At 41.3% G+C, this 21,549-nt stretch overlaps 1 protein-coding gene across 1 annotated transcript in view; it reads left to right on the forward strand.

Moving 5' to 3' along the window:
• The window catches only part of ADARB2 (adenosine deaminase RNA specific B2 (inactive)), a gene marked incomplete at both ends in the record, with an annotated part of 317,253 nt that overhangs the window by 250,539 nt on the left and 45,165 nt on the right, over positions 1–21,549 (forward strand). Inside the window, one exon of the mRNA XM_082329735.1 lies at positions 5,108–5,222. Within this exon, the coding sequence (XP_082185861.1) occupies positions 5,108–5,222 (115 nt within the window). The remainder of the gene's footprint in view (positions 1–5,107; positions 5,223–21,549) is intronic.

The following is a 21,549-nucleotide window of genomic DNA, read 5'->3' on the forward strand; positions in this document are numbered from 1 at the left end:
TTACCCTGAAGACTCCCATTGCAAACTTGAACACATTTAATTATTTATACCATTTGAAATACTAGTGCTGAGAAATGATTAAAAGTTTTTGGTTCTGTAACGGTATGATCTGAAGTTTGATTTTCCTTTGTGAATAACACAAGTAATTTGATATGGTAATCAAGGACAGATGAATACTTCAGACAACACAGTGCAGTTTTAATAGTAATGACATCTATTTTTCATTTTTCCAGCCTCCTTGTATATGTTAAAATATAGCTCATTAAGTACTGCAGGATCTCAGTCTTTTTTCACAATGAACAGTTTAGCATTATGTTTTCTTTCTTCTGCCAGGTACCTGAACAAGAAACTGTTGCTTCCACCAGTGACAGTAGGCTTTTAGGCAATATGCATGGTTTGAGTGCAACCGAGAGCAGATTTGCCCCTCGATGTGGATCTAGCAGTCTTTTTTGCATTACTTATACCATTCACTGTATTAACAAGACCGAGTAAAGTTTTGATCTCAAAGAAATTGGCTCTGAGACAAACATTGTTTGTACAGAACAATCTATGTGAGGATCTATGAAAGGTAAGATTTTGATAGCAGGCAAACCAAAGCAGGGGATTTGAAAGAAACTTGGCATCTGGAAGGTCAGTTCTTCCCCAGAGTTGTTTTTCCTCCCAACACTCACCCAAAGCTGGCATGGCCAAGCTCAACCTGCCTGGCCAGGGCACGGGCATGCTTGAACTCCCATCCTTGCTGCTTGAGCCTTACCTGGTACATCTTAGAGTCAGGCATACTTCCACTGGCTTCAGTGGCATTTTGTATCAGACCCCAGTTTTCCAAGAGGATTAAACCCCTAAGCATAAGTCCTTCCTATGTCCAGCATTCAAGTGGCATTTGAGCATTTATTCTCCCATGTGTCTTGGTAAAAATTTTCAGAGTTCTGACTGTCTGAATCTTTTTATTTTCTTCTGCCCTGTCCCCCTGCCCCAAGCTGCCATTTCTCTGCCATTACGTGATCAGTGCATGCACCTCTATTAATTGCACTGAATTTCTCTTTCACAAGGAAAGTTTCTACTCTTCTTTTTCCCTCATCTTCTGAAATTTTCCCTTTTTCTACTACCAACCTGATAGTTGTTCAGAAGCTGCCAAGATGTATTTGGCTCTTGTATTGACTCCAGATGGAGAGTTTTATTTTCAGTCGTATCTGGCAGTAGGAACTGTGGTATCACCAAACACAACTTTTCTCTAAGATTAATTGTTTTGAAAGTAGAGAATAACAAAAGAATGGTTCCTTTTGTGTATGGTTTTTAAGTTATTTCTGATGGCAGATAACATAGTCTAGCCTGTGTCCTAAAAGTTCAACCAGGCTCACAATAGCCATCAATAGTTGGATTTTTCTGGTTTATAACCTATCAGTAATGATCATCTGGATATGTATCTTTTAGTAGCCTAGGATTATTGTTTAGAAGTAAAGCAAGAAAATCTCTGGAATGATATCTCTCGTTATAAACTGAGCAGGGGTAAATGTACCAACTCTTATCTCCACCCTATCTGTCCTGGATGCATTAGATATGTTTGTAACCAGGTTTGGTTTCACAGAAACATTGAGAACCAGTCTAAAGGCTCTAAATAGGCAGACGTGCTGTCACTGATTTCATTGCACATGACTGGGTCAAGCCAAATAGCTGCTCTGGTGTGTGTTAGAGGGGAAGGCAGTGTGCTACGCTTCTTGCAACGTATGGGTATAGATCAGGAACCTAACACCACACCCAGCTCTGCCACTGGGCCAGCTTTCAGGGCCAGAGTATTCAAGGCCCTGAAATTAAAGCTGCACTACAAGGATCAATGCTGAGGGTATCAAATCTCTTCCAGGGCTGAGCCGTGCATCTCTTGACTTCTTATTTTTCTCCACCTGCAAAACTAGACTGCTCCTTTTCCTCCTTTCCATTTTATTTTAGAATATTCATTTGGAAACTTAGGGTAATAGGATAGCCTGTAAATGACCTCTGAGCTTAGACACTATTTTTCTGGTTGTTTTTCCTGCATCCTACATGTATTCATCTATGTAACTCCTTTGCTTCTATTAATTTCACTGGCATCCTTTCAGGCAATGGATTCAAGATGAAAAATATTCGCCTGACTTATTTTAGCTAAGAGGCTTCACTTTTAATGGATTTGCTGTTCTCTAATGTCCCAGGTCACTCCTTGAGATCAGCGAATGCCGAATTCCTTATCGTCCCTAAATGTTATCTAAAGTCATGTCGTTATTTTGCCTTTAGTGAGTCTCTTTGCTCTCTGGCTTTGGAACCTACCGCCAAATGAAGTAAAGAAAGCTTTGGGGATTTCTAAATCCAAAGTTAAAAGTTATTTGTTCTATTTAGCATTTTTAAAATTATTCTTTTAGGAATTGTATGTGCCTCTAAGCTAATTAACTCTTAATGAGCGCAAAATGCCCTGGGATGCAGATTTGGAGGGTATGCAAGAAATGCAGGCATGGATTGGACTGCAGTACAACAGGAGATGAAATTTATTATTTGATTCTTTTTTTAAATGATGGTGCCGATAGTTTTATTGAGATACTATTTTTTCTTTCTTTCTTTCTAGTCTAAATAAAGCTGATCAGATTTTCAGTCCACCATATGGGGCCCAGTTATATTTGTCCTGCAAATACACTTTAGTTTTCCGTTATGGATGAAGTCACTCTTCAGTAGGGAAAACAAGTTTAGAAACAAACTTCTGTATTATGAAAGACAGGAGGTATTCCAGCGCTGAGCACTTAACCAGAGCATCAGGAAATCAGAACACCTGGCTGTGCCCAGCTCCATGGTATTCCCCTGGACCAGTCCCTCACCCTTTTAGTGCCTTCACTCATTCATCTGTAAAGCGACTATAATTGCATTTATATCACAAGGGTGCCTTGATGCTTGACAAATGAGAATTGACCCAAAATTCATCCTTCAGAAGCACTGTATGAGCAATATCTTGCTCACATGGTGGTTGTGGACAATTAGATTAGAAGAGGTATAAATGCAGTCAAAGTGAAATTCCATTTAGGAACTGTTGAACTGTCAAGCTGTTCTTGATAATTTTTCTTAGTTTTCATCTAATTCTAGTGTAGAATTTTGTATGCATCCCCCAGAAAGGGTTTATATGCCTCTTTCTTTCTTTTGTAACAAGCCAGCATATTTTATTCCATGGTGTATTAAACTGTCTTTTTGGGAAAAAATGGTTTGGTCTCAGAGCAATACCTTGGAAAGCTGTATTTAGCAAAACAAAGAAAAATTATTGTGTCAAAGAAATCCTGTCCTCTATGTATTTGATCAAATTGCAATCACTTACAGGGATTGTACATGGAAAAAATATTCCAGGTTTTATGAAAAGGGGGTTGCTCAATTGTTGTTATGTTTTATTTAATTAGATTTTTTTATATTTGCTATAATAAAGTTTAAAAATTAAGCTGACTTTCTGCAACAAACTGTAGAAACATATGGTGTACAGCCTGCAGAGGCTCTCAGTGGCAGTAGTATTACTGATAATATTTGGGAATTAGAATCTGCTTTCCTCTGAAAAATAGCTGTGTTCTCCCGATTTAAAATACTGTGTTTTCACTAACATGTTTTCATCACCATTAACAGTTTTGGGAGAAAAAGAATGGATATGATACATTCCTTACTCCTGCACGGCCGTGGATCTTTCAGGGTGAGGGAGGCTAAATATCAGACTCAGCCTCTCTTCCATGTGTGCCATGAGCCCTCTTAAAGAAACCAGGTGAATTCAAGGGGGCCGGTTTTACCAGGACCTGTCGCCAGGTAGCTTAGCCCAACACCAGGAGAAAAACTGGAATTGTTGCTTGGTTGAGCTTCTTTTCCTAACAAAGGCACAATCACTCGGGGCTAACCAGATTGCAGGATGCCAGGAGGCCTCCTGTCAGGACCCCAGAGTAAGCTCCAGCCCCCAGGAACTGCTTCTGGAAGGATTTGTAGGTACAGCTTGGTTTCCCACAAGAAATCATATGGCTCAAAAAAAAAACCCAAAACCCTTTGGATCTTACTTTTTATGTTCAGACTTGCAAAGCACTTTAAGAACAACTCATACTCACAAACAACATTCTTCTGACTTATCTATAATGTATGCTTGAAAGGCTCTGTGCCAAACAAACTGCAGAGATTAAGTAAATGAAAAGATACTACACGTTGCAGCAGGGAAACGGTCCAAGTAGTGGTGTTCTCAGGAGCACCAGAGCTGGTTTAGGTTCACAGTCATCCATACGTAGTCTTCAGAATTCACTTTTTAGACCTTTTACCCTGCTTGGCTTCAGTAACTGGCTTACTAAGGCTCTCCCTGGTGACCAGACTCACTCAGACCTGAGGGTTCAGACCACACAGTCTCTAGAGCCTAGTCCATAGAAAAATTTGACCTTTCAACAAAGCTGCCGTGCTCAGGAGGAGACCTCAGCACTACTGCACACCAGTGAACTTGTGCAAGCAACATCTTTGGTAGGATGTGCGACCAGAGGTTCCCCTTCCCTTCCTCCCAGTGGCTGTCGAGGTGGAAGCAAGACAGCCCATGGTGCTCTTCTGACAGCAGTAAACATAGCCCAATTTCTGAGCTGATTGTTTTACCTCAGTAGCTGTGAGTCATTAAAAACTCACCTTGACTGCAGAAATAGATGGTCCTTACCTATAACCCAGGCCCCAGCTCAGCGCTCAGGCTTCAGTGGGCTAATGGAAATTTTCAGTGGGCTCATGGAAATAAGTGGTTTGGTGGGACACGTATCCACCTCTTCAGCTCACTACAATAAAATGCTTTAAGGACCAACAAATTTCCTATGAACTGATCCTGGACCAACGTCTAGGAGGCTGAAAAAAGCCAACCTTGAAATCTTCTCCCTTTACCACTAATCCTAGTCAATACGGGTCTCTCTAATTCAGTTAATTTGGCCATTTCTGAGGGTGATGTGGGTAGTCGACAGAGAGATACTCCTTTTATCTTTGCTCGGGTAGGTGGTGTCTAATTCTAAAAGGGACCTCTCAGCAGTGACAGCAGGTGACTAATCTGCAGAAACGCCCAGGTGCCTCAATCAAAGAAAGTGAAAAAATTCTTTCTGACTGTGTCTTTCAGGATTTTGCGGACTCCGTATACCAAATGGTTGCACAGAAGTTCCAGGAGCTGACAGACAATTTCACTTCCATGCATGCACGCCACAAAACTCTTGCAGGCATTGTTATGACCAAAGGTAAGATATGCTCTCATTTATTTTCCTCTGGCATTTTTCAGGACTAAGCAATACATTATTTACCTGGTCCACAGTATTGAAGGATGCCTTTACTCCCACACAGAAAAATAAATAGTAATGCAGAGAAAAGAAGCATTAAATATTTACACCTCAAGTGAGTTCACACAAAAAATACTGGCAATGGAGGTAAAGGTATATTCATAAATATGTCCCCACAATGCTTTGTTTATAGGACAAAATACAGACCTGCCTGATTTTGCATTTCCTAATAGATGGAGTAGTTTTAGTTATCAATAAAAAGTTGTATTATATATTAATTGTTTTTTTAGATATGGAAACATTGAGTTCTTGTTGTACAAGGCTACCATAAACCTTGTTTTAGACTGACAATAAAATCAAATCTCAGACCATTTCCTTTCCAATCAAAAGAAACAAAACCAAGAACATGCATAGTTTTAATTCTGCTCTGCTCTAACTGTGGGAAATACTTACACTTATCAGCAGGGCCAAAATTTTATACTGACCCCTGTTAAGATTTAACTGATGGACACAGACTACACAGAAATCTTTAGCCCTTTGACGAAACTGTCTGTCTGTCTTTGTGAGCATACCTCAGTTGGGGTACCTCAGTATTTTTGAGGATATCAGCAGTGGAGATGCTGCCATAAACTTCATTCTCAGTCAGATGCGTGGAGCAGTGGATTGAGTTTAGAAATGAGAAGATAAGCTCAGAGGGGAAAAGCGTGTATAATTCATCCAGGCTTGTCTTACTCCTTCCTTTCAACAATTACATTAGCTAGATTCAATAGGGACATTTGTGAATATTGCAAGGCAGCAGGATGGGAACAGGATTATATGCTGGATCTTTTCCAACCACAGAACCTAAATACAGCTAAGAGTTCTGTGCAGAGTAACTTATTCTCCTTTCTGATGTGAAAAGAGTGAGCAATCATCTTCTGAAATTAGAAGTAGAGAAATTGACCTAAAAGTCTTTTAGACCTCTGGTTCAAACTGAACTGTTCCTCAGCTAAATTTGTTATTATTTTGCTTAATATGTTTTGATTAGTTATTTTTTATATTACTTTAGGATCTGGAATAACAGATGAGTCTTCCATTTTTTAAGCGCTGCACAGACACAGTGCTGTACAAACACAAAACATGGTAGATAAGCCCTATAGACCACAGGATACATATTCAGTACCAAGAAAAATAAAAGGGACGGTGTGATTGACTTTGGGATGTGAAAGATGCACACTAGACCCAACATACCAGCTGCCGTGTCATAGTCAGATTTCTTGACTGTGGCACTCATCAGATTTAAACAAAGTGCTGTAATTTATTTAGAGGATCTCTTTCCAAGCAGGAGGACCACAAGGAAGAATGTTTAAATATGCCTTTTATAAGAAGCTGAGTTATAGGAGCCAAGAATTGTTGCTCTAACCACTTTTTGAGGGGAGACTGTACCCAGCTCAGTGTTCCTGTTCAGTTTTCAGTGTGTATTTTCCCTGTAAGAATTTTATCTCATTCCTACCTCATCAAGGTACAGCCCCTGCATCCTTTAGCGCAGACCTAGACCTGCTTTAAAAAGTGTGATGGAGCCAATGCAGCCTCATTGCTATATGACCAAAGAAGCAGTCATATGAAGGACAGTTTAAAACCCCACACCATATGGGAAGACAAGTCACCCAAAGGAATCATAACTTCCAAAACTGTGGCTGCTGAGTGCATGCAGTGCTAGGGGAGGGAAGGGGCATGTCCAGACCCCTGCTAGCCTTGCTGGGCAGTTGGGGCTGTCTGCGTGTCTTCTTTAGGGAAGGGGTGAAAGTGTCCTCCCACTAGGTTTTTTATGAGTCCTATGCCCTTAGTGGGATTTTACACATTTGTATTTCATATTTCTTCTTAGTCAGCATTAAGACAAAGTATAATTTTACTTTATGTTCACAAACCATTTCCCTCAAGGCTTCTTTTTTAATTCTGAATTCCCTTTTATAAATTCCTTCAATCTGTCAGCCATCCAATTTGTCAATATTTTACTGGTTTTGTGGAGCCTAGAAAAGAAATTCACAGATACGAAGTGGTTCACAGAAGATGCAAAGCTAGAAATAGCCTTATCTTGGTACATTTTCCAGGAAGATTTTAGTTCCTTCCAGTACACAAATATCTGCCAACAATGGCAAGACGAATCATTTGCCATTTGTGTCATTATTTTCTGTACTAAAGTTGTAGATTTGTGGTCTGTTCCCCATCATCATTCCCAGAGGTAGCAAGGGTCTTGACACACCCTGTTCAAAGACGGCACAGACAGGTTTTCCACATGAAGCACTCAAATAAGTACTAATTTCCTGTGGTTTTAGCATAGAATTTCACAGAAAAACACTTAGATCTCTGCAATCAACTTACTAATGACATCAGCAAAAACAAATCTGATAATGTCTTGTTGCATTTAGTACCATACACAACTATAACAGACAAAAATTAATTTGTTTTTACCTTTGTTTCAATTTATGTCATCCCGGCTAGAAACAGGTTTATCTGTGCTTGTACAGTTTTCAGACAAAGCTGGTAAAAAGCAAAATGTGATTCTGTGATAACTGCTGTTAAGATAATATAAAATCTCTACAGACGAAACAGAAGTGTGCTAGATTGGTTTTCTTTTCCTGAACTCTGACATTTTTTCTGCCATTTCAGTTTCCCCGGGAAACCAGAGAGACTTACATTTGGGCACTGTAATTGACTTATGCTGTAGCACCCAGGGCAAATTCCAAAGTAGGAGAAAGAAAAAAATTTAGAAAATCATGTTATTGACTGACTGTGAATGTTCCACAGTAATAAATTGCTAGTCAGAAAAACAGTCAGAAAAATGTATGAATTGTGATGATATGAATTGTGATGAAAAGTTAAAATCTCGATGCATTTTTATGAAAGTAAGTTTTCAAAACATTTGATTAATAGACATCAAGATAACCTAGGTAGGAGCAAATTATCACACTGGATACCAGCTGATGTGATGTTATCTGATGTAATATAATAATTGAATACAATAATAATTCAAACACTAACATAACAGATCCTGAACTAAACGTTTCAAAAGATGGAAAGGTTGAAGTAAATTATTTAATAGTTCTTCGGTTATAATGTTTTTGAAATCCGTCAGTCCTCTAACACATTCTAATTTTGTTGAAACACATTCAGAGAAGATTGTTCTATCAAAAATTGTTTGATTGACTCTAGAAAAAATTATTCAATAAGTAAGACATTGCATTCAAATCTTCCATGTAAAGCAAGCTGCATTCCCACAGAATCTTCAAGTAGCACAATAAGTATACCTGCTATTGTAGCATAGTATTAATATGGGGACCTAAGTTTTATTGCATACTGACTATCCACAGTAGTTGTCCTGACTTCTCTGAAGATATGATGGGTTCTCATATGGTAAAGACAGTCTGGATAACGTCATGTCAAACATAAACTATCACCTCAGAACATGCATATCCAGGCATGTGATGGATGGAGTCAACTTTCCTTGTAGCGTTTTGCATTTGTAGCGAAAACACTGTTGATATTGATAACACCAATGTTTTGACTATCGCTGGACAGTGTTTGCAAAGAGTCAAGAGTTTCTCTCTCCTTCCCATCCCCATCCCCAGCAAGTAGGCAGAGGGTGGGCAAGAGGCTGGGAGGGGACATAACCAGGACAGCTGTCCCCAGCTGATGAAGAGGATATTCCATACCATATGACATTGTGCTCAGCAGTAAAAGCTCGGGGAAAGAAGGGGGAGATGTTTGGGTTTATGGCATTTGTCTTGCCAAACAATCATGAACTATCATTTTCTCAATCCATGAGTCTTCTTGCCTTCCTTCTATTTTCTCCCAGTCCCACAGGAGAGGGAAGTGAGCAAGAGACTGGGTGGGTGTTTGGCTGTTGGCCAGGATCAACCAATATTTCATTTCAGGGTGTGCAACAACAATAGCTGGACATAATGTTTCTTGCTGTCACACATTAAGGTAACCTACCAGCTCCCCCTTCCATGTGAGACTGTCTCTCAGGTGCAATTGGGACATCTTATTTTCACCCACTGGTCTGCTATACTTTTTTATTGAGAAGTTTGCAGGGGAAATAATTTATTTTATTATTATTATTACTACTACTACTGCTACTAGGCCAGTTGATACAGTCGCAAAAAAACAAGAGCAAACAAGCTAGTATTTTCTAACACAGGCCAACAAAAGTGAAACCACAGCACTGTCACATATCTCCATCCCTGACGCACAAAGTCACAGATTATTGGATGACAGGAGGCCAAGGAGCCACTGGCGAGAAGCAGCTCTTGCAGGGCTCGGCAAAGAGCATGGTCCCACCACGGGTCACTGGCGGGGCAGACAGCTTTACCAGCACACAGGTCATCAAGGAGAAGAGCATGGACTGTGCTGCCCGTCCCCAGGAGCTGGGAGATAGGAGGCCCCAGCCCAGGGCAGTGCAGGAGGGGAGGTGGAGGTGTAAGCTGCACACCAAGCGCTGCGATCTAAAGGCAGGCAGCATTTGCAATGTTTATTTACACTACGGACAGGGTTTGCCTTTGCCAGCCCTGAACAGATACAGGTGTACATTTGTGCTCTACTTGAAATCACTGGACGCAGTAAAGAATTCCTGTCACTCAGTGCAGAGATGATGTATTATTGCTGAGGTCCTTTTTGCAAAAAAACCTCCCATAATCATTACGGATAAAATGAGAACGCTATTTAAACACTATTTTCCCATCTGTGTTTGACAAATCTTCGCAGTTTAAATACTGATAGGAACTTTTTGTCATGCTTTCTGTTAAAAATGAAGCATTAAGAAAGTTCAGTCCTTTTCACAGGAGCGTGGCATTCATAGAAAAAGGTTATGAGTTGATTTCTCACTTCAATTTTCTCTCTTCTTCTATCTTTTTTTTTTAGGCTGACAATCATTTTGATGTTAAAAGCAAACTAGGAGGTCTTCTCAGTTATCTTGTATGAAATAAAGATGAACTGGACAAAAGAGCCCTAAATAGCAATTTCATGCTGTGATAAAAGATGGGAAATTATCATTTGTATCTCATGGAACGGATCTTAATAATTGCTAAGTGGAATAACAGAAAAAAGTGAAGTTGACAATACGTCTCCATGGATCTTTATGGTCATATTAAGACTCATAAAGCCTGACGTCTAAGTACAATCAGGAATATTGATGGCCAATTGATTTCTGATCCTTAGTTTAAATAGGAGAGTTGTAAAGTAGTAAAATACAGTAGAAAATTCGTGCCCTATGCAGAGTATCAATCTGCTCCATCCCAGGTGGGATTCAAATAGCCAAACCAGTTAGAGGAACTGTGAATAATTTACAGATTAATGCCCAGGGCAGATCCCTTCAAGAAGAGACTCACAGGAGTAATTTAGGCTCTCAGGTCTCATTTGCATAGCTAGATGGATGCTAAAAGCCTGGTCCCAGTGAGACTCAGGGTTTCAATGAGGCCTAGATTCCCAAGATGGAAACTGGGTGCCCAAACTGCTGACATGCTTTTGAAAATCTCATGAAGTCTCTTCACCTTCTGTTGCCTGATGCTCTTAAGGATGTGGCAGAAAATCTTTTGACGTTCTTGGAAACATTATCCACTTCTTACATGTGCCCAGGTTGACACATCACCACCAGATGACAGGTTTTCTCAAAATATTTTAAAATAGGTAAATAGATATGTAGTTAGAAACTGTATCATGCACTCTTTCTCAGAAATCTGTTTTCCTCTGGTTGTAAACCTTAAACCAATAATCTTCAGATTCTCTATAAATAATTCTGAACTCCATAAGAGCATCTCTTTTCCACAGCTGCAAGTTTATTCCTGGATTTTGTAATGTGGACCTATAATGGGCAGACTAGGATCCCTGCAGCCCAACAGATTTAGTTTTCCAAATTCACAGTCAAAAGACATCTGAGGTTTTGCAGTTAGAACCGTGGCTTCACCAGGTTCATCACTTCTTTTGAAATATGGGCTTAGGTATGCCACTGCAAGCACTCCCCCTACAAGAGCAATGTTGGGTGTTTCTTCACCTTTTCTGTTAAATCAGTGCTAAGGAACAGAAAATAGCTCAAGATACATTACTTAGAAACAGAAAATATGAGATGGGACATGCAGCCTGCTGTACTTCCAGACAGTGGGGAAAAATAGGTCCAAGGTCATCTGTCCAGGCCTGATTGTATATTTTACACTAAACAAAAATCAGATAAAATGCATGCACCAGCTGGGAGCAAGTACAGAATCAGGGCTTCGCTTTTGGAGGTGAGCACCCCAACCAGCACATCCCACAGCTCCTCACTGCTGTTACTGGCTAACCTAACTCTGTCCTCTCAGCTGTTTGGTAGCACAGGTTCAGCAAGAACAGGGGAAAACACCCCTCTCATATCAGCAGTTTTAGGCACTCCCATGGGAGAATGACCGAGCCTGGGAAGGGAACTGGGCCCTCATTTTCCGCCTGCTGCACAAGCTGTAAGTGTCTCCAGCACTTCTTACTGGTGCCTTCTGGGCAGCTCCAGCAGCAAACGTCTTCTTCCCTGCTATGCCTGCTGGTGGCTCTGGTTTCCATTTCAGAGCAGCTAGCTCTTCTCAGACACTGTGCCTTTTAGCCCAGACCATTTACTGTCTCTGGACTTAGCTTTTGGTTCCTGCTGTTGAAAGAATATTTCTGACTGAAATAGTAACTGACACCTCTCAAAACCTGGATGCAGGCAAGGCCCTGGCTTTGTGTCACATATAATTGCATTGACCACAAGGATGGAGATAATAATTAACGTAAAACATGGAAGTGAAAAGTAGGCACTTCTGTTTCCATCCCTAAGCATGTGAAGCAAGGAGCTGGAAGGTTCAGAGTTTCATTCTGCTTTGTGATAAACCAAACTGGAAATTGTCCCAATCTCAATACAAAGAGTGCATCTCATCCTAAACCCAGAAGTTTCTCAGATGAATAAGGGCTTAGTAGCATCAACCATTGCTTTTACTTTACTGGCCAAGTAAAAAGCATAGGAAGACTTTTTAAATGCAAGCACACTTAAGAGAAAAAAAAATAAGTTCCCCCTGTACTTATCTGCCAAAATCCACATTCAGGATTTCATCCTTTCTCACTGCAATTAGGGATCTCGCTACCATATAAGACTGTCAATTTACTTAACGCTCAGATATTAGTGGCGTAGCATTTATTAGAGAAAAACAGACATCTCCACTCAGGATCTCTGTCATGGCTTAACCCCAGCCAGCAGCTAAGCACCACACAGCTGCTCACTCAGTCCCCCCCCAGCAGGATGGCAGGAAGGGAATTGGAAGTGTAAAAGTGAGAAAGGGTTGAGATAAGAATAGGTTAATAATTGAAATAAAATATAATAATAATAATAATAATAATAAAAATAAAAATAAATTGTAATGAAAAGGAAAATAACAAAGAGAGAAATAAAACCCAAGAAAGGCAAGTGATGCAAATGAAACAATTTCTCACCACCAACTGACCAATGCCCAGCCAGTCCCCAAGCAGCGGCCCGCCTGCCAACCTTCCCCCTGGTTTTATTGCTGAGCATGACTTTATATGGTGTGGGTTATCCCTTGGGTCAGCTGTGCCGGCTGTGTCCCTTCCCAACTTCTTGTGCACCCCCAGCCTCCTCGTTGGTGGGGTGGTGTGAGAAGCAGAAAAGACCTTGACATTGTGCAAGCACTGCTCAGCAATAAGGAAAACATCCATGTATTATCAACATTGTTTCCAGCACAAATCCACCACATAGCCCCATACTGGCTACTATGAAGAAAAATAACTCTATCCCAGCCAAAACCAGTATAATCTGGCAGGAAAAGTGCAGTTCAGTCCTGCTTTAAAATTAGTAATTATCTGTAAGCCCCTACACAGCTCTTTTCCTGAGGAGAAAAACAGTGTTCAAATTCTCATGAAAGGAAAGGACCCTCAAATAACATTGATTCTGCCGCGGACTATTGAGGTTAAAAAAAAAAAAACTTGTGGATTTGGTATGGGGATGAAGCATGCAGGGACCTGGGCTGACTGTCCCATCTGCCCCTCCAGATTTCCAAAGCCCACACTGAAGAAGGAAAGGGAAGAGAAGGCAAAGGGCACTGGTGCTTGCGAGCACAGCACTGTCTCCTTCCACACTCCTCAGAAGCAAAGCTGATGGGATTTCATCTTTTCCATCCACTAAGGGGAGGAGAGAAATGGACCATAGAAATTAGAATGGGGAAAGACCACTAAGTCATCCAATCCATTTCCCTGCAAGCACAAGATTGTTCCCCATGGTACGTTCCCGAGTGCTTTTTCCGGTCTAGATTTAAATTAATCAATTAGCAATGGGGCTTTCAGCACTACCTTGGGAGACCAACAAACAGATCTCATTGTTAATAATTCTCACCAGTTATTCAGCCTGACTTTTATTTTCTGTGATTTCACCCCAGGTCCTCAGTTATAATGCCCTAAATTGTCCATTTAGTACTTACCTCTCTCCTGGGGGAGAGATCACCCTTCGGATACTTGGAGGCACTTACACCACTTTCATAGGTGTCATTTAATAGAGGTTTACATATTTAATTTTTGTACTCTTTCCTGCTGGGTCACTCTCCTCTATAGCCCTCAGCATTTTCTTCCCTGTTTCCTGATTCACCTCCACTTTGGCAATCTCCTCTCTGTTCTTTTCTGGGCTGGGAAATCCTCCCTGTGAATGAGACTTACTGGAAAGACTTGCATAGGAACGTCTTGCAAAATGGATTAGTACAAGAGTCCTTTTTCAGGCGTCCGACGATGTGATTGAGCAGTTCAAAGCTGCCTTGTGTCAGAAAGGGATTTTTCTTCCAGAGGAACTGAATATGGAATTTGTTCACAAAGAAACACCCCGTGGTATTGGGGGAAGTTTACTGTGCCTGGCTGAGAAAGGAGAGCCACAGCTGCTCTCAGACAACAGCCTGCACAGAGGGATCAGAGATCAAGGTAGAGAGGACTGTGCCTCTGCCCCTGCTCATTCATGGATGAAGATGAAGAGCACTGCAGAGAATAGCCTTCCCTAGGCAACACGGTCAGAGGCAGGATTACCCAATGCATTAATAAAGGAAGAAAATACGAGGCTCTCAGAGGCTCCCTCTACACCCTCTCTTTCCACAGAAATACAATATATTTACTTTCGCATAACCCACAGTTTGACGTCAGGAAAAGAAATCCCTGTGCAAGTCCAGCATCTCAAAGACTACGTTCCATTTATACCCCTAAATATCTTTAACCTCACTGCTAGCAATTTCTTTATTCTTAATATTTGCTAGCCATGTATTTGCCCTTTGTTCCGACTTCTGCTATTACATTTCATAAGCCCTTAACATACTTCTTCCTTCCCAGTCTTTTGGTCAGCCACTTCTTCCCATCAGCCGCTCCCATCCACCTCAGGGCTGCTCCTCAGGACACCCAGTTGCGAGCTATGGGATACAGCCAAGGTGCTCACTGAAGTCCCAAGCTCCCGTTTGTCACTAAAATGATCACAGTCACCACCACTGGTACAGCAGAAAAGGGAGAGAAAAAAATGAGCTGCAGCAGTCTTTATGGCTGGCAGAAAAACACATACTGTTAATAGCTATGTGCATACTGTTAATGCCTGCTGTACACAGTTCTTCTCTTATGGCTACATACTCATATTTTTTGGAGTTGCGAGTGCGCTTTTGTGCTCCATGCACAGCTGGGGACAGCAGAGCTCCCTGTGTCAGGAGCACATATTCTACATTGAAACTGAAGGGCAGCCATGCCACAGCACACCAGTCCCTCGATCCTCAGCTCCCTCCTCGCACATGTGTCTTGATTTCACTCCTCTTGAAACCTCAGAAAAGAGAGCATTGTAGATGCATCACCACGTTGTGGGGCAAACGGAGGGAGCCCAGACTGACGGACCTGGGTAAACACATCCCTCACTTCTAATAGTAGACCTACCCCTGTGCAAGCATTAACAAACACGGACAACTGTTTAAACTTCTGTTCGGAGAAATGTGTCTTTTTCATGTTTTTTTTCAGAGGGGAGATGGGGAGAAGAGCTCTGCACCTCTTTTGCAGAAATATTGTGCGTGGGCCATTGCCCACACCCAGGGCAGCGAGCACAGCCTGCAGCCTGGCAGTGCAGTCCCCCGCAGGGCTCTGCACCAGCTCAGGGACCTGCCCTGGGGCAGCGGGCCACAGGACTGTGCCCGCAGCATGTCCCTTCAGGCGGTTTTTTCCAGCATCACTGCCCTTTCACGTCTTGACTACCTCTTAGTACAAAATTAAATCCGTTCTAAGGATGTGGTAGAGCTGCCAGGGAAGAAGATAACAGAAAATAATGCAGGACTTGTCAGTGCTATGTAGCATCGAGAAATTTTCCTTCCCTAAACAAACCTGAAATGGAAACCTGAACTTATTCAGCTACAAGTAGAGAGTATTAAAAAAAAAAAAAACCTGCTCTGTGATCAGAGCTCTATTAAGCTGCCTTGAAAATTATTCCAAATACAGTTTTTTGCAGATAACAATAGACAATCCTTTTGACTGATTTGTTAAAAAAGGTAAAGAAAGAGCATAAAATTATTGCTTATCAGAGAGAGAAGCAGCACCATTTAAAATAATGTGAAATTGTACCCCATGAATTATTCACTAGCGCTGATGTTACACTATCATTATTTCTGGCTTTCCTTTTTACCGCATAGGATTTTGTGTCAGTTGTCTCCAACCCAATAAAAGAGGTGGAATTTTTTTAATTAATCAAACCTGATTTTTCTGATTATTTTTTCTCATTTAAAATGAATATATTCCAAGCAGTGAGTTGTCTTCATGGTGTCATGTTGAAAAAGAGGATGATAGATTTCATTACCACTAGCAGGGTCTAAAACATGCAGCAAAACAGACGCTTGCATAGTGACTGGTGTTTCTCTACATGTTGCGCAGGCTGCTGAGAAGCCAAAGTGTGATCCCAGTTGTATGCTGGCATTAGCAGTTGCACACTCCATCCTGTTCAATGTGAATTGAGCCCACTGAATTTCACAGAAGTTCTCCAATATACAGCCGGTGTGATTCAGATTTCGTGTCAGCAAAGGCAGTTTTCTGATTGCATGTAACAGTCAACACCTCTTGCAATTACCTAGTGATTTTGATTTTCCTTTTCCAACACATAAATATGCAGGGCTACAAATTCTGCGTTATGGAAGGTCTTAATGATCGTAGCACACCAGAAGTGAGAGTAGCTCTATTAAAGTCAGTGGAAACATTGATTAGACTAGCCAAAACTCTCTGGTTTTATTGGTAGAGCTGTGTCTCGAAGCAGATGGGTGTAGACAGTTTGTGTTTATGGCCATGACTGACTGACTTAAAAGCACAGCTCATAACTATAGTCCATAAGATGTCAGCCAGTTCTCCATATCCAACTTATTTGCTGAGCAAACCTTCATATTTTTTCTTGCTTACTGTCTCTTCTGTCAGCATCTTTCTGAATCATTTCTATTGCAAGCATTGTGGCTGCAGGACTGATGTTTTGGGAGATCATGTAGGGAAGACAACATTGTTTGCTTTATGTGTGTAATAGCCCAGCTCAAGGCAATATGACCATCCATGAATATATTAACATTAATACAATTATCCTTAACTGTTGTGGGGAAAAAAATGAAGAATTTACCTCAAAAAGTTTAAACATCAGGAAAAAAAAATTTTTAAAAGCACTGGATTTGCTCTACTTGCCATATTATGATTTGGGGAGTTTGGATTTGCACATGGTATTTGGTTACTTACAATAAGAGAAATCTTCCCACAAGCAGCTGTCTACAGTGTAGAAAGCTGTACTTCTGGTGGCTGTCTACAGGTCTTCAGAGTTCATGAGGAGAAGCTGGCAATATTGAGGTGTAATTCAGACTATCCAAAAGCAAATATCTAAAATAGGCCAGATGAATCACCTCCCAGGAAAGTTCCTCTCCATTGAATATAAAAAGAGTCTACAGCAATTAGCTCAGGAACAGACATCTAAACTCTAGTTATCCAGAATAGCTGAAATGAATCCCACCGCTGGTGTCAGCAAACTGAAAATGGCTCATAATAAAACTCATTTTCTTTTCAACGGCTCAGCTATGACGGGAAAGTCTGGACTATCACTGATACACAAAAAATGAACATTAGCGGGGTCGAGGTCCCCCCTGCCCGGCTGTGAGAGGAGACCCTGCCTGCTGGACCTCGGGCACGAGGGAGGCTTGGGCTTTCAGCAGAGCAGGAGAAAGACTCATTACCTCACCAGATCATTAGACTGAATCTGTGATCGAAGGCAATGTGTCATTTATGGGTACATTTTTGTTCTATAATGCAACTAATTAATTGGCAGAATTTTTGAAAATAAAAGATAGTGAATTCCCTTCCCGCTCTCCTGGCTGTCCCCACCGCATCAACACAGCGTTAGCCAGGACCCAGCCGGTATGCTGAGACAGCTCCCCAATTTCCTTTCCCCTGCTCCATTTCCTTTTCAAATTGAAAACTATTAGGAGTCTTTAGGCAAATAATAGAAACCTAATGCAGGTGCCTGTTATAAATTGTTCACTAGTTACTTTTAACCTAATGTCTCCTCAAACATTACTTCACAGAAGGCGGCAAGGGAAAGAAATGCCTCATGAACTCTGACAATCAGGGTGTCAGGAGTTAAGGTCATAATAATGTAGCCCATTTCTTCTTGTTTGCCAAATGGCCTGCACGCAGATTGGCTGAGATTGATCTGAGATTGGCTCCCCTCAGTAAGAACATGGGTTTTACCAAGAGCAGTCCTCGTCTAGGATCATACCCTGCTGTACACCTCGAAGCAGGGAAGGTGGCAGACGGCTGACGGTGCCAGGTTAGTGCTAGTTTAGGATTTTGATCCACCCAATGCTGTAGCTTTCCTAGGCACAACTTGATGATGTGCTCGGTCTAGATCTGCCACATGTCTGAGGTTAAATTAATCAATGTTTAGGAGGTAGCTTGACATTCGTAATAGAAATCACTTGAGAAATTTGAAGTATTCTGCAGGCAAAATAAAACAGGAAGTAAACATTAATAACAAGAGTTAGTAATGGCTGTTTTTTATGCAAAATAGATAAATGTACAGAAGCACCTATTAATTCTGAATCACTGCAGCAAGTATCTAGGCTCAAGGGTTCAAAATGCTGCCTGAAATGTTAATGTGATCAGTCAATGTTAAAATTTGCCTTCATCAACTAGGCATCACATGTCTTATTCTCAGAGATAAATTCCTCCTCTGTTCACTGGAAATAATACCAAGCACTTTACAGGGGATAAAACCTCCAACTCTATGTATGTACAAAACAAGGCATGCAAGAGGATAATCTGTTAGCGTATATGCTCCTGAACACATCGGGCAACTGTCAGGTTGTTGGAACTATTTCTCATCATGCTGGGTGCCCACACATGCAGTGTTGAATGGTGCTGCATTGGTCACAGATCACTTTCCCCATTTGGCTCCCCAGTGAGGTGTAAATATTTCAAAGCTAATGCATAAGTCATGTACACCTGTGTTTCTGAGTGCCGTAGTAGCAAGACATAACTCTTGGGTATTTCTGAGCATGGAGGAACATGGATTATTTTCTGTCATTGCAAATGGAAAATGCATGGAGACTTTTAATGTTTAACACTCAGATCGGTTCTGCAAATTCTTGGAGACCATTGCCTCCAGCCCCGGGCAACATCTAAGTGATGTTCTGTAAACACGTACAGCTTGCCAGGACTGGCAGGGACCCCAGGCTGTGTCCACATGTGACTAACTACTGGGGCCCCGTATCACTGAAAGCCAACATATGGAGTTAATTCACCCAAAAATTAACACCCGAAGCACACTTGCTATTACTGTATGAGTGGACATTGTAATAGCAAACATGATCAGAGGCATTCGTACTATTGCTGCATCAATAGGTGTTGGGTGCCTTTGTATTTAATTTCTTAATAAATCCAGACCTCACAGAAAATCCGGGGTGCATTCATCATCTTACATACATGGTAGAAAAGAGAAAGAGTTAAGCATATTTATGGATAAAATATTTGAAATAATAAAAGGCATCACACTGTGCACTGGTCTGATTGGGAGGGGTGAGTAAGGTATAGCTCCCGGAGAGCACGATGGCTTCCCCAGATGGTTTGCCCTGTATTTGCAGAGCCTGGTGTTTTGACCACAAGGTGAAGGGGGAGATGGGGAGGCACATTAGGGGTATGCTAATGTAAGGGGAAGGAAGCAGTTGGTCTCACTGCCCTGAGAAGTACTACTGATGGAGGTCCTCAGGTGCAGGATCGCAGGCGGAGAGACTCATGGGTTTCTGAACGAGGGAATTGCCTCTTGCTGGTGTACTTCTGCTGCACTGAGGAAAATAAGACTCTCTGTACATTGGTGAATAACTAAAATAGAACCAAAACATAGCTGATCTTATTATGAACCTTTCAACCAAGGAAAATACTATATACTGTTCAGGAAAGTATACGCTACTTTTTGAGATGCTGAGTGGGACCCAAACACCTCTGTTGCAGGCAGTGCCTTGTGAAATGTTTGGTGTTAGTCCATGTGAAGGACATGGTTAGCTAGATGGACATGTGTCTGATCTAAGAGACCTATTATTTTTCTCATGAAAGCAGGGACCCTAAAGCAAAGTGACATCAAAGCAATTCTAATGTACAGAGTAAAAATACATTTCTTTGTAGGGAAGGAGCCATTTGTCCGCCTCAACTTTTTATCTAGTAATAAAACTGGAACAAACACAAACACTTTGTAACTGTATTTCTCCACTTCATTCTCCCATGTGCTCCCATCTTCACCTCTTGGGTTTTCAAGATTGCCAGGTCTCTTTTTTTTTTTTTTTTAAATACCCCCAAGCACTTTGTTAGGGCCACATTTCCACTAACAAATAGAGATTCTGGCACAGGCATACAGTGATGTGTAGTCTGACACTAATACCTAGAACAATTTCTGTCTGAGACTGCCACAACCAGGGGTCAGGTATGATTAACTGAATTTTTCACAATTATACCTCTCTTTCTTACAAATGTCACAACGCTGCAGTGCCAAAATACTACTAAACCTTTTGGGCTACTGATCTAGCTATCATATTCATATAGGCATGAGATAATTTTGGTATCATTTGCTATTATATACATTAAGAATGGCAACAGTGCTGTAGCATGTCATCCACCACTAGTCCCAGTGCTGTGTGGAGATTATGAAGTATTATTTGTCCTGTTTACAAATTGGGACATCACTGGCAGCACCAGCCCTTTATGTTTAAAATACACTTTCCTTCTCCATTCAGCTATTTCTTCATATCACACCAGTGGATCTTATGAGAGAACATGGCCCCAAGCATGGTGCTTCCAACTCAGAAAATCTCTACAATTTCCTGATTTTTCTGCCACTCAATAGGCCTCGTCATAAGAAAAAAATAATATTGCTGACTCTATAAAATAATTCCTAAAGCTTTTCTGCAGCTAAAGTAACATCGTAGAAACAGCATCACCACTTTGAGGGCTTGATTCAGTTGCTTAAACACAGGCATCCGTTTCCACTGACTCACCTTATGGATGTCCATGTGAGATGCGTAAGGAGGGCGCAGAACCTCCTGAACACCCCCACATCCCTGGAGCAGTAACCAGAGGTTAGACAGGACACCAAAGGCATCTCAGGTGACACTACATAGGCACAACCATGCCAACCCCAGCAGTCTGACTTGCTATACTGTACATGTGTTTGCCTATGCACAGTTGTGTACAGCTGTCAAACACAGTCCAATACTCTTAGGCTACTTTGTCACATCTAGAGGAAGCACCTATCAGCCAGAAAAGTCCTTTTTCCCAAGAGTTGCTCCTCTGTTCCTTGATATTCAGAGAGATGTATCCTGAAATGTGCTACTCAATAGGTGATTTCAGTTCGGGCTCAGTTCATTCTTAACTGTTCTTTGAAATTGTCCACAGAGCTGGATGAGCTACATTTTAGAGCAAAACCCTGTTGAAGTCTCAAAGCATTTTGCCACTGACTCCAAAGAAATCAGGATTTAATCCTAGAAAGTGTCTATCTGGACCAAGAAAGGCATGTCTTTCAATTGCCATCACCGTTATCTGGAGAGGCAATAGAGGAACAAAGCCAGTCTCAGTGATGACTGCTCCGTCCCTGGGACCGCAGTGGAAAAGCCACCAATGTAGCTGCTCTTGGAGAAATGAAAAGGAAACTGGACTGAAAGTCAGATCTGTTTGTTCTCTGAGATTTTTAAAGAGCAGCTCCAGAAGTGTTACTTGCATTTTATTTAGTACTTAGAGTGCA

This window comes from Platalea leucorodia (genome assembly GCF_965183815.1).
Source record: "Platalea leucorodia genome assembly, chromosome: 1".
Taxonomy (NCBI): domain Eukaryota; kingdom Metazoa; phylum Chordata; class Aves; order Pelecaniformes; family Threskiornithidae; genus Platalea; species Platalea leucorodia.